Source organism: Sciurus vulgaris (genome assembly GCF_902686455.1).
Source record: "Sciurus vulgaris genome assembly, chromosome: X".
NCBI classification, from domain to species: domain Eukaryota; kingdom Metazoa; phylum Chordata; class Mammalia; order Rodentia; family Sciuridae; genus Sciurus; species Sciurus vulgaris.
In genome coordinates, this window is record NC_136471.1 from 50,059,400 (window position 1) to 50,073,555 (window position 14,156).

Consider the following 14,156-nt stretch of genomic DNA (forward strand, 5'->3'; position numbering starts at 1 on the left):
ATGGCTCTATATCTTTAGTTCTCCAAGGTCCTTACATCTTTCTATTCTGCTACCCATGTGTACATGGCTTCTATCCTCAGGGTTGCCCTGCTGGCAGTAAAATGCATGTTGTAGCTTTAGATATTATGGCTCTATTCCAGACAGGACAAAGCATGATGATATAAGGACAAACTAGTCTCCCAATTAAGTCAACCTCCTTCTTTTAAGGACTTTTCTTGACATCCTGCCTTTATAACATTGGCCCAATGTTCATGGTCATCCTATCAGGGAAGATCTAGAAATGTTAGTTGACTTTTTAGCTGAGCACATTGCAATCCCTAATAGAAGAGGGTCTTTGTTACTTAAAAAAAAAAGATATTTTGTAGGCAATTAGTTATCTCTGCTTTAGATGAGTAAGAGGTAGGTCAAAGGGTGACACTTCTCAATAATTGTTTTCTCTTTCTTCCAATAACAACAACTTCTTCTTCTTCTTCTTCTTCTTCTTATTATTACTAATACTTCTACTACAGTAATGGGGATTTAACTTAGCTAGAGATGCTGTAACACTGAACTACATCCCCATTCCTTTTTATGTTGAGACAGGATCTCACTAAGTTGTCCAGGCTGACCTTAAACTGGATCTTCCTGCCTCACCCTCTTGAGTAGTGTGTATCACCATACCTGGCTTTTATGTTTTCTTGATTAAGCACATGTGACCAATTTTAATAGTACTTAACTTTTTCATAATTGGTGCCACAATCCCTTCCATTATGTCTCACAATAATTGGCCCTGCTTTTTCAAGAATGGTATAGATTACACTAAAAAGATATATATGATGTATTAAAGCACAATCTAGAAGCTTTTCTGATTTACACATTTGCTTGTAGGGTATGTTACTGCTGCTATTTAGAAGTAGTCAACTATTTGAGTTTGTAGGAACTGGAACTCACTTTAGCTTAACTTTTCTGCCTCATTTGTTTCAGATTGCATCTGAAGAGATAATGCATAAATCTTGTAATTTATGCAAGTGTAACTTTGGACTATTTTAGCATTGGATTTTTGTCTCTGATCATTGGGATCTTTGAGTTAATACACCCAAACTCTGAATCACAGTAAAGAACTGGTAGGATTGTTCAACACATCCATTGTGACTGGACATCCCTATAAACCCAATAGAACCTCTCAGCTCCTCTATTAAGCTAGAATTTTGAAAGTTATAGAAAAACTTGAAGACAGTGTTTTCATTATATTCTTGTATTATTTTGATTTGGACAAAAAGTAGATTGTTTCTAGTGTTGAAGCACATTGTTTACCCACATCTGAAGAGACAGCAGTACCACATCCCAAGGAAGGTAGTAATCACTGCACAAAGTTTTCTGTTATGTGTACAAAATAGCATATTCTGGCCTCTTTCTGTTTGAATTACTTCCTTATCCATCATGACTTAGACATTGTTGCCTTTTATGCCTCTCATACCCTCACCAGACTGATGCTTTTAAGATTTGAGATTTTATTTAAGATTTAATATTTTTTGCCAGCAGTTTTGCAGTTCCCTTTCCAAGGTCCCTAATGACAAATTGTAACCAAAAATACTTATTACTATCTAGATGGAAGAAGTTTTATCTTCTCTCTGTCAGAGGTAGCTGCTGCTTCTTCTGCTGCTTATTCTTCCTCTTCCTCCCTCCTCTCCCCCTCCTCTTCGTCCTCCTCCTCTTTCTTCATGTAAAATAACTGGATCTTTTTTGAAGTAAGGAGTTCTCAGGTCTCAAGATTTGAGTCCTTCTTCCAAATTTATGTGCTTTCTTCATATTATTATTTTTCTGTTTTGCAAATCCTAGGGACAACATAAGAAGCAGGGGAGACTAGTTTGCAAATTCATTCATCCACACAAAGTAATGTATTTGAATTTCCACAAGTATGTATGGATTTTAGATTCTTCAATTTTGTTTTGCCTAGGTTCAGGACAATGCTTTCAGATAAAGATATAGCAAAATAACAAGTCATAAATAGGCTCATAGAGGAATTTTAGCAGGGAGTTAGTGAATTATTGGCCTACCTGTGTTAAAGCAGGAGCCAGCATCTTGACAACTTATTTTTGATGATACAAAATGGTTCCTCTCTAGTCTCATACCTCTGTCCCCAGCTGCTCTAACACATGGTGGCCAGCACATAATCTTTACCAGTAGTTTGTCATTCTGGAAATAGTGTCTTCACTTTTTTCATCTGGTCTGTCTTTATTGTCATTCTTAAAGGGCTTTATATTGTAAATTTCTTACTTTTAATACAACAATTTATTTACTAAACTGAAGTTTTGATTTTTGAAAGGTAATTCATCTGCAGAACATTTATATATGTTGGTTACCTTGTGCTGTGCAGAGGTGTTCTTTCTGCCTGTCTATATTAACTGTGTTTTCTTTCATATATAAAATGGGTATAAATACTTTAAAGCTAGGTTAGATTTTATTTTAATTGTATTGATATAAATGTCATGAAGTATTGTTTGAAACAAAAAATGGTAAGGACAAAAGGAAACACCAGTATCAGATTTAAGCCCCAGGGGAATAAATCTTAGATTAAAGTCTTCACTTGCATGAGGTAAGAGTAGCACATATAACAAGTTAACATAAGTCATCTCAGAAAATTGCGTATTACTCTACTTCATATGGAGCTAGGGTAGGTTTAGCAAGATTGGTGGATAGGCTTAAACTGATTGTATTCTTGGGGATACTGAGTAAATTTACTTTTTTTCTTTCTTCTTATAGAGCAAGTAATTTCTTTAAGACAGTGGGTAAACCTGAAGGCAAGAAATGTTGTTGTAGAGAAGTTTCTGAGTTCCCCACTCTGGTTTGCAAAATTCTGAGGGTTTCCTTCCCCAGCATTGAAAGGGGACAGAAAATGTCCATATTAAAGATAAATTGGTAAATTGTGTCCATGTACACAGATGGGATATTTGATTTAATTGGCTTTTAAGTAGCCTAAATAAAGCCAAGGGCCATGCAGAGAGTTGGTTCAAATCTGGACTCAGTTTGGATTAGGTCCTTGACATTTAACTGCTTCCAATGCCTTTTCTCAAAATGTTGAAGTGTACTATCAATTCAGCCATTATTCCTTGACCCCCCTCCCCTGGGTCCATTCACCAAGAATCTTTGGTGATTGAGGAAGAGCAGTACTTTGTTCCTATGCCATTAACTATTTAGAATCAAGAAGCAAACAAAAAACACCCCAAAAACAGAAATGCAAGTGTACAATGCAGGCTTGTTTTATAAATAGTGATTTCCATCCAGAACTTGAATTGCAGGCTTCTTCCCCCTGTAAAAAAAGCAGTCAGAGCATGTTTCCAACTTATTTTTGGTGTGCAAGTCTGTGCCTGGGCCTGTATGCATGTGCATGCACACACACCTTTTCATTTTTGCAGTCTCTGTTAATCTCCTCACTTCCTCCAACCCTGCCCCAAGGTTTTCTATGAATGCCAAGCTTCTCATATTTTGATGCATTGTGCGGTATGTGATAAAAATTTTCATTAGGTCATCCTAATTCAAGAATGTAACATAAATACAAATGGATCTTGAGAACTAGGGCTATAAACTAGACATTGAAATGAACGGTTTTCCAATGAATTGGCAGATATTCACCATGGGTCCATGCTTTGGTGAAGCCTTCTCTGTAGACAGTCCCTCTGAGAGTCAAACAGTTAACCCTTAATGAATCTAATCTGAAAAGAGAAAAAAAAATCACCCTAATAGCTATGAATTTTAACTGCTGAGACCTTCTATGATAGGGTTAAAAGTAATCCTTGAAGCATTTACATTTGATTTTAATTAACATATAATGAGCCATACATATTTGTGGGGTACACTGTGATAGTTCAATACATGTATACAGCATGTACTAATCAGGGTAATTAACATTTCCACCTCGTTATCATTTCTTCATGTTTGGGGCCTTTTATCTCCTCTCCTCTAGTTCTTCTCAAATGTAGTATACAATAGATTGTTGTATACTATTGTCACCCCACTCTGCTAGAGAACACTATAACGTTTTCCTTCTATCCAACTGATTTTGGTATCTGTTACCTAACTTTCTTCAATCCCTGACTAACGTATTCCTAACCTCTAGTAACCACTATTGTACTCTGTTCTAATTTGAAATCACACTGTCTTCCAGTTCTATCCATTTTGCCTCATATGACAGGGTCTCATTCTCTGGGCACCTAGACTGATTTCATTACCTTGGCAATTATGAATAGTGTCACAATAAACATGGGGGTGTAGGTATCTCTTTGGTATGCTGATTTAATTTCCTTTGGGTATATATATCCAGAAGTGTGATAGCTGGATCATATGGTAGATCTATTTTTAGTTTTTTGAGAAACTTTTGTACTGTTTTCCATAATGGCTATACTAAGTCACATTCCCATCATCAGTTTATATTTCTTTATTTTAAGAAATATGTCCCTAATAAAACTTCACATAACAAAGATAAGGAGGGATGGATAGTTGCATCTAATTAAATGATGCCCAACATATGAGTGATGTGTGTATAGGACCAACTGAAGCATGTGGGTCATCTGGAAGAAAGGGATCTCAGTGTAGTTCATCTGATGGGAAATCCAATCATACAAATGGTGTAGTGAGGAGACTGCCTGATAGGACTAGTGGTCAAGAAGAAATGATGTAAGTAGACTTTTAAATTAATTAAATTAAGCATGATGTATCAGTGATGGGTAGGACACAAGGGTGGATGACAGTTCTGTTGCTCAAAAATATGGCCAAGTATTTTTAGATATACTGACTGTTGGATTCCCTGCTCTGACTGCACTCCCTCTCCTGCCGAATCCATTTTCAAACATAGGTGATTTTTAATAGAAGGTATTGATGAAATTGCTGACTCTCAGTATGTTGACACTCAGGATAAACTTTTTTTAAAATTTATTTTTTCATCCGTAACGTGTTTCCCTTTAGGTTTTTTGTTTTGTCAGCAGTGGGGACAGTAACAACAATAAAAACAGAGGAGTATATCAGGGAGATCTATAGCCTTTTAAAAATCCAATTCTTCACACTTGTCCCAAAAGGCATTAAAGGACTATCTAAAAGTACCATTTCCCAGAAGGGCTTATGGATACCTAAGAAACCAGAACACTGGGGAGTAACACTGATTCCTGGGAAAAGCTGATGAAATTGACATTTTCTTTTCTCAAACAGATCAGAATGAAGGGTTTCATTGCAGAGAAGAATGCCGGATTCTTGGCCACTCTGACAGGTGCTGGATGCCCCGGAACCCCATGCCCACTCGTTCCAAGTCTCCTGAGCACGTGAGGAACATCATCGCGCTGTCCATTGAAGCTACTGCTGCTGATGTTGAGGCTTATGACGACTGCGGCCCCACCAAGCGGACTTTTGCAACCTTTGGGAAAGATGTCAACGATCACCCAGCTGAGGAGAGGTCCACCCTGAAAGGCAAGAGGACTGTGGATGTGACCGTCTGCAGCCCCAAGGTCAATGGCGCTATCCGGGAGGCAGGCAATGGCTGTGAGGCAATTAGCCCTGTCACCTCCCCCCTCCACCTCAAGAGCCCTCTACCCACCAAGCCTTCCATGTCTTACACCGTTGCCCTGGCTCCTCCCACGCGTGATCTGGAGCAGTATGTCAATAATGTCAACAGTGGCCCTTCCCGTCCTTCTGAAGCTGAGCCCCGTGGAGCTGACAGCGAGAAAGTCATGCATGAGGTCAACCCCATTATGAAGGAGGGTCGCGACAAAGAGTCCCCTGGTGTGAAGCGTCTGAAGGATATCGTTCTCTAAACCAGTCTCTGGGAAGAAGAGAAAGAAACCACGCTGGCTAGCAAAGAAGATGTAGGAGCTGCTTGTTTTAATTGCTCACCAATGGTTGGTTCTTGAGTGGCTGTATTTCAGAGCTTTCCCTAAATGTATTGTTTATAAATGACTATCATTCTGTGACAATCCCTCTCGTTTCAACAGGCAGCAGGGGTGTTCAGTTGGAGCAAATTAGCTTTGGCTTGAGTCGTTCATGGGGCCTTGATGTTGGGGAAACAGAGACAAATTCAGTTGTGAAAAGTATTATGTATTAAGTGTTTGAATTTATATATTTTTCTATGTCAAAATTATAATATAAATTACCATTGTTTGTGGAGGATACATTTAAAAAAAAGCAAAAAGCAAAAAAAAAAAAAAAGCTCTGGACACCTTTAATAAGCTCGCCACTGTTTTTTGTAGTGTAGACAAGTTAATGGTCATTTATTGTGTACTATTCATTGATTCAGTGATGTGAAATCGAGCCCCCAAAAGATTGTTTCTGAAGCTTGAGTACTTTCCAATGCCGCTACTTTGCTGTGGACACCCCTGCTTTAAGAACCCTTTTGCTAGCTGTGCTATTGTTGTATTTGATATTGCAAATTGCTATGTGTGTGGTGATGGCAAAAAGGCTTTTAAAGGTTGGTGTTTCTTTTTCTTAAAAAAATAACAAAAATACAGATAAAAACAAAGAGCAAACAACTGAGACAGCAAATGAATGAGCAACACCACACATATAGATTGAGTACTTGGAGGATACTCACATTTTTTAACCCATGTAGTAGTGATTGCTCACCACCTTGCAATGTATTTTTCCTGCCTTTCAGTCTTCTGCCCAGGTCCATGATAGATCATCGTAGAAAGTCATTTTTGGATATGCTGCTATCTAATTTGCAGTTGTCAGAAATACTGTGCTGAAAGTTTTATGAGATCCATTTTTCTAATTTTCAGACCCTGAACTATAAAGTTGCTCCTGAAGTTATCGGGTTCCAGGCTTAGAAATTCCCTGTCTCCAATCATCTAAAACTCAAAATGACTGAATCTATTTTGAGATCTAAATTAGTGTCTCTTTAGACACACACTTCCTGATTCAGTGTTTCCCAATCATGATTGGAATTAGACTGTAAAGCACGTCATGGGCTGGAATCGAGAACTCCATGTTGCTCTGTATCTTAGGCTTATAAATAGGGATAGAGTAAGGAGTACAAAATGTACATTTAGGAAAACACAGGTAATAGACAACAGCATCACTAATCCAATTACTGTGCCTTCTAAATGGAGACACTCAGACACTTGAACTTGTCTTTTTATGACTAATACTTTTTTGATTAAAAATGTGAACAAGAAACTATTAAAACAAAAATCCTTTAGATTTAGCTAACTCTTTTTGCTGTAGGCTAGGAATGCACCTTTTTTTTTAAATTAACGACTGCACATATCTTTGTTGTTGTTTTAACATTGCTCTAAATCCCCAATTTATCATTTGTCTATTAATATTCACTAGCCAACATAGTATTCTTGCAGCCTAAGAGTTCATTATTTAAAAATAAAAACTCAAGAAATATGTTACCTTTGCTCTGCCTCGGTCTTAAAAGAGTTGTTTCTAGAGAAACAAGTTTTGTGGATCTGTTCTGATTTGTTTCATTTTTTTGAAATTCAGGAATACCCAGAAAGAAGCCCTAGAGGTTAGAGTACTAGAATGCAAAAGATAATTTATTTTCTTAAGTTTAGGTAAATAAAGTCATGTCTTTTAAATGTTTTAGTTATTTTTGCCTGAGTTTCTAGCTTTGTATATTACTAGGAATATTTTCTTTTATGGGAGGGGAAAGGATTTTGAGGGAGGAGGGTGGGTAAAGTAGTGGGGGCGGGGTTACATAGGGGAGAACATTTCTGAAAAAGAACCTATAATGAAGCTACAAATCCATTCTTATTTCTTATTCAGTGCTGAATACTACCTCATACAAAATATTGGTGTGGCTGCAAATTTCCCTCTGAAACTGACACAATTAGAGATCAATTAACCATAACATCTTCATTTTGCCTCATTTCATTCTCTTTCATATAATTTCTCCTCTTCTGATTTATTTGATTTTGGTAGATTCTGAATTAGGTATTTATTTCTTTTTGCAAGTGACTATTTGAATAACATATTAAAAATGAAAATTTCCCTTTTAAGTTATGATGGCTGCCTATAGAATTTAGACTGTTCCTCACCCGGACCCATCCTGATATTATGTTGTTAGCTACCACTTCAAGGTCATTTTTAAGACAGATTTGACAGTTTGCTACAGTTGTATTTCTTCTATGCTCAGTGAGAATGAGGGAGCTGGCAAGATTTTGGAATGCAGAAACATTTAATGTTATATGGCTGCTGAATCACAGAGTCCAGTGGCTGCTATGTCTCTTGCCAACTAAGTTTAAAATGGTTAGAGTAGCAGTGGCATTGATACTGCTTTTTTATTGAGTTTTTTTGCCTTCATTTCCCCCCAGAATTCAGTTTTAAGCCATGAACTCATCCCTTTTCCCTATCCAAATACTTTCTTCTCAGTGGGCAGTCAGTTTTTTGACTTCAGTATCCTTTACTGAGCATGTTCACAGGATTCCTCTCATTAAGAACATATCTTTTTTCCCCTGCAATTATCTGATGTATGCACCCTCCCAGAAGTGCAAGTGCATCGTAGAAGGACTTTGTAAGCTGATTTCACAGGCAGGCTGTGCCTACAAATAGAAATTTTGTGCAAGAATCCTAAATCTTGCTTAGGCCTATGTTTTTTCCTCTTTTTAAACATTTCTGATGAAAAGTTACAATGACCAGAAGGTCATATATTCTTTCTTTTCCTTCTCAAAACATGTTACACACTTAAACATGAGGGAACAATTTTGGTTCCTAAGTCCTTAAAAGCTCTATTGCATTTATTCTGAAATCTCTTGGTTTTGAAGTCTGACATACTTTACTAACAACTGTTAAGAAATTCCCTGGGAAAGTAAACTTCTTCATAAAATATAAGGAGTTTAGTTTTCATTGATTGCTTTCCCACAAGTATGGGAATATACTGTATAACAAGGGATAGGAAAAGAGAGCCATGATGCTATGTAGTATCTTTTTTTTTTTCCCCTAAGCTGACTAGTCTATGAACCTGTTCAGAATGACTCTTAGCATCCCTTTGATCCTCTTAAAGCCGGTAGATTAAATTATGGTCCATCTTATTACCAAAATAGTTAATGGGCTAAGGGATCCTGCAATTCCTGAAGAGCAGTGGTTCTCAAAATGTAGTCCCTGGAACATCAGTAACATCACTTGGGACCATCTTAGAAATGCCAATTCTCTGTCCCTGTCTAGACAAACTGAATCAGAAACTCTGGGGATGGTGCCTGACAGTGCATATGACTCAGATGCCTACTGAAGGTTGAGGTCTTGTTAAAGCACAGGTTGCTAGGTCCCTGCCCATAGAGTTTCTCATTCAGTCGTTCTGGGGTGGGGCCTCACTCTATGCATATCTAAAATTTCCCAGGTGATGCTAATGGGATTGCACTTTGAGTATCACTGCTCTATAGAAAACATGCTTAATAGGGCTAATTTCACCTAAGGTACCCATTCAAACAAATTCCTTGAGATGGTGATGCACTGGTCACTAATGAAAAATGTTAAAGGAAATACAACTCAGAACTCTGAAAATTGGACAGAATCACCCAGAGTATTTTCCCAATGTGTCACTTCATCATATGACTGACCGATTGTATGGGGGAATTCAGATGACTTTTTCCTATATCCCTATCATATCATTAAAAAGAAAACAAAGTGGTCCACTTGAAGCAATGAAGACAAAGGGCAGTTTGGGCAGAGGCAGGGGTAAAGAGCATAGCTCAGCTGGGCGTTCAAGGTGGAAAAAGATTTATTACTGTACATAATAGCAGTTCTGGCTGGAATCATAGGGACCACTTTATGGGGATCATTTTGATGTTGAGTGCTCCCCAAGGCATTCTGACAAGTCTGGTCCACTTGGCTCTTCACCCAGGGTAATAAGACCCTTACTGACTTTGAAAAACTGGCATAAATGAGCTTAAGAAGTCCATTGTATACAGTCCTAGTGTTTGCCTTCTTGGTAAAATTACATTTAAGGATGTCATTTCATGAGTCAAATTGTATCTGCTGACACTGAAGTGTATTGAGATGTTGTTCTTTAGTTTAAGTATGTAACAAAGTAATATTCAAAGGGGATGTGTGGGGGTGGGGCTGGGACTGGGTGGCTTTATATTGATAATGAAATATTCCAGAGCAAAACACATTGTCCTAATGAAATTGTTGCAGCTCTCTTTGTTTTCTTGTGAGGCTGGAATTGGCCTGTGGGTCACTTGTTGTGCAAAAGTGAATTAATTTCAAATAGGAATCATATTGCTTTTGTAAAACAAAGAAAATCAACCACCTTGTCTGAAATAGATATTGTGAGGAGCTCTTGGTAAAGAACAACCCACAAACACCTGATCTTGATTGGAAAGCATTGTAGGTCATTAGGGAAAACTGATGATGCTGACTGTTGCTCCAGCTGTGTTGGCAATTGAAGATGACCTGTTACTAACTTAAAGTCGCTGTCAACCTTAGCAAGGAAATCAGCTAACACCATTACAGCACTGGTTAAGTAGACTTTACTGGCACTGACTGGCGTTCAGCTGAGGAAAGCTAGGATACAGACTTTAATGACCAAGAGCCAGACTAGCTCAAGCTAGAAATTCAGCAACAAATACCTCCTCGTGCTATTTGAATGCTAAGGTATTAGTTGCAAAAGGCTTACGCCTTCGCTCCTCTAGTGAGGGGAATGAGCCTGATGACACTATTACTGTTTACCTGTCAAACCAGGGTGGAAATTTAGAGGGATGCAAGTACAGTATGTCTCATTAAGCAGTCTCTGTTGCTGATTATATGAAGATGAAATTGTTGTATATGCTGATCTGTATGTTATGTACATTTTCACAGTGATTGAATCATTGTAAAAAGAAAAAAGACAAAAAAGAATCACCACTGTCTATTTTATGATGATGATAAAGCAGCTTTATTAAATTATTACAGTTATGTTTTAAATGGTGTTATCTGCTACATTGTTTCCTTTTATCTGGTGGTTCTCTGTTTCCCCCTTAAATGTGTTTTCTCTGCTTCAAAAATTAAATGCATTTTAGTATTAAAGGCTATTATGGAAAAATTATTGAGTGTTTGATGAAATGTGTCTGGAGAGTGTTCCTTGGTTCAGGGTGGGGGTGACTCAGACCTAGGAGGTAATGAATCCTTGGAATCATTGATGTTCAGGCCCAAATGGTTCCTTTTGTCTTTGCCATTTCACCCCGACTCTCCAATTAAGAGGGGCCTCTTCCTCCATCCAGACTCTCATTATTTCCTGAGCAACTCCCTTCCTTGCCACTCCTGTCAGTCAATACCTTTGCCAGAGGAGGGGTATTCATTCACATCCAGAATGGTAAAGACTTTCCTGGGTGGTACTTTAAACAAGAGTACTAAAACCATTCTTTAAAATAAATCATTTCGGGGCAACTTCACTGCGGGATTCTCTGAAGAATTAATCTTAAAAAAGGTGAAAAATAGTAGAGGCTGACAGCAGGGAAAAAGAGAGTTTAAAACAAAGATGACCTGTCTGCCCCTTTGATGCCTTCAGGTTTGAAAGCAAAGCAACAGGAGAGGCTCTGACTTTGCACATAACAAGGCTGCAGAGAAAGCCCTGACAAGCTTTCTTTATCCAAACCATTATTCTCTGGGACTTAGCACTTGGGCTGTAAGTATTCACTCTGGTTGCAACTGGCAGGGGGTGGAGGGTGGGAACAGTGGGAGGGGGGATCAGGGGCATGACAGAACATTCCAAATAGTGCTTTTAGTGGTTAAAGGCTAAATTGCTTTAGCATGACCTATTCTCTCTGGACAATTAAAAATAATCTCAAGGAAATCCACTGACTCTCTGTCTCTCTATCTTACTATTATCTCTACTCACCTGGATTAAATTGAGATTGAATCGTATTCCACAAAATTAGCCCTAGAGCCAAAGCAATAGCCAGTGAGATGGTATTACAGTGTAACAGGTGTTGGAATGCAAACACAGACATGCTGGGACACATGGAATCACACACACTAGGTATGTACAGGTGTTCAGTTTCACAGATGTTCATAAAGGCATTTGGAAAGGAGGTTGGTCTGTCACTGACTTAGAAGCCATTAAGTCATAGGAAGCAAAGTGAGTGATTCTGGGTTAACCCCCCACGAAAAGAAAATAAGTTTCTTTGACCCTCTTCCATCTACCATTTAGGGGCAGGACAAAAAGGAAAGGTAACTCCTTCTTAAAATAAGATCCTCCAAGAAATGAACAAGAGAAAATAAATTCTCACATGGTGATAGGGATTCACACAGGCAAGGAAGGCATATCCATGGTTATGACAATGGTAGTAACTGCCTAAGTGTGGGAGAGTTGTAAAGATCATAGGCATCAACTCAAATGCATTTTCACTTATTAAACAAAACAAAGCAAATCACTAAAGTGATGCACTTCATTTTGGTAACCAAGTGCTTGTGACACAACTTATATGTGTCACTGGCATGCTGTATGGGGTCAAGAAACTATGGTGAGAATCAATGCCTAAGAGGATACTCTCTGATAGCAGAAAATAGTTGCTCCAGAGACAGACATGACTAGCCATTTTCATTATTTTGCTTTTGGGGTATAGATATAACTTATAGAGGTATATCCTGGATGTCACTGTCAGCACTTGTAAGGAAATAGGGTCTCAAAACAAAATTTTCCAGGATTGGAACAGGGAGATGTTTCCTTACAGTTTTAGTTCTGAACCCTCCTGCCCACTTGCACATACCTAATATTTCCCTGTGTTGCTTTTGTTGTGGAGAAGGAGGATAGGTGGGAAGTGGTGAGACAAGACTCTTCCACTTATCTGCCATTTCTGGCTTATTGGCTCTAACTGTACCCATCAGTCTTAGTGATCAGTGCACTACCAGGGGTTCCACAGAGCCCTGTTGGGAACCTCTGTGTTTCTGTCTGGAAGTGCGGAGTAAGGTAACCATGCTGTGGGTTCCAATACTTCCATACTTTCTTTTTATTTGTGATTTAGTGTCATGACTTCCCCCATGTGCCCAAAGCCTTGAGTTTCCCTTAGTTGCCCAGGTTCCCTAGTATGGACCCTTCTCTCTAAGCAGGGCTCTTCTTTCTCTTATAAATATGCCCCCTACTTCCTTTTCTGCTCTAAATCATCTCTAAAGTTGAGCTCTATCCTGTCACTTTTAAGTCTTTTCTCTGCTTGGATTTAAGGGACCAGAACTTTTCTTGAGCCCTTATTATATGCCAGACACTTTACAAACATTATTCCATTTATCCTCTCAGCAATTTTGTGGAGTAGATGATGATATCTCTGTTTTGTACACAAATAAATTGGGGCTTAGAGTGCTTGGGGGAACTTGCCCAAGTCACATAGTCAAGTGACTATGGGACCAAACTAGGATTTGAATGCATGTCTGTCTACTTAGAAATTATTACTCTTTCCAATTCCTCCTGAGGGACCAGAAACCAACCTGATAAATTCTTCCTGAATAGAGTATTAGTAGTGGGTACTGACATCTTAAGGTAGTGATTCATCTAGAACATATTGACATTTGAACTGCAATGCAATCTTTGAGAACCCAAAGTCATGGGTGATTATCACAGTGGGGTTGTCAGGCCAGGGTTTTTTTTTTTTTAAATAACAATGATTAAACCCAGTGGGGCTTAAGCACTGATTCACATCCCCAGTCCATTTTTATATTTTATTTAGAGACAGGGTCACACACTGAGTTACTTAGGGCCTCACTAAATTGCTGAGGCTGGCTTTGAACTCATGATCCTCCTGCCTCAGCCTCCTGAGCTACTGGGATTATAGGCGTGTGCCTGGCCCAAATCAGGGTGCTTTTGATCAGCCTCCCACACATCTCCCTCCTCCTCTACACAGTGCCTGCCTTTCAAGTTGCATTAGTCATGCATGGCAGGACTGTGACTCCTTTTACAGTCTGTGCACTCTAGCTAGTCAACAGCCCTTGAAATGAAGGTCTGGTAACCCTATATTCATCTGTCCCTCTGGATTTCAAGCAATCTGTCAAGGATGTATTCATGTGTGTTACAGGTCAGCACAGCTGGAGTCAATCCCAATATGTGTTCACAATAGACCTGGGTTTCTTTTATAGATGCAGAAAGTTGGTAGAGGGTGAGGGAGGTCAAGGGCTAAAGCAGGGTGGTAGTGGTGGTGGGGAGGGGAGGCATGTTTGAAAAAGAAATTGAAACCCCAGGTTACTACAAGGAAGGATGTCAGGGAGTGGAAAAAATCAGCTAGGAA

The 14,156-nt window shown here is 38.7% G+C and overlaps 1 protein-coding gene across 4 annotated transcripts in view; it reads left to right on the top strand.

Annotated features, from left to right (window-relative positions):
• Positions 1–7,612, top strand: part of PCDH19 (protocadherin 19) — a 99,851-nt gene extending 92,239 nt beyond the window's left edge. For all 4 annotated transcript variants that reach the window (XM_079124427.1, XM_079124424.1, XM_079124425.1 and 1 more), the window contains one exon: positions 5,182–7,612. In XM_079124427.1, coding sequence (XP_078980553.1) covers positions 5,182–5,780 — 599 coding nt within the window. In that variant the 3' untranslated portion in view covers positions 5,781–7,612. The remainder of the gene's footprint in view (positions 1–5,181) is intronic.
• Positions 7,613–14,156: the final 6,544 nt, after the last annotated feature.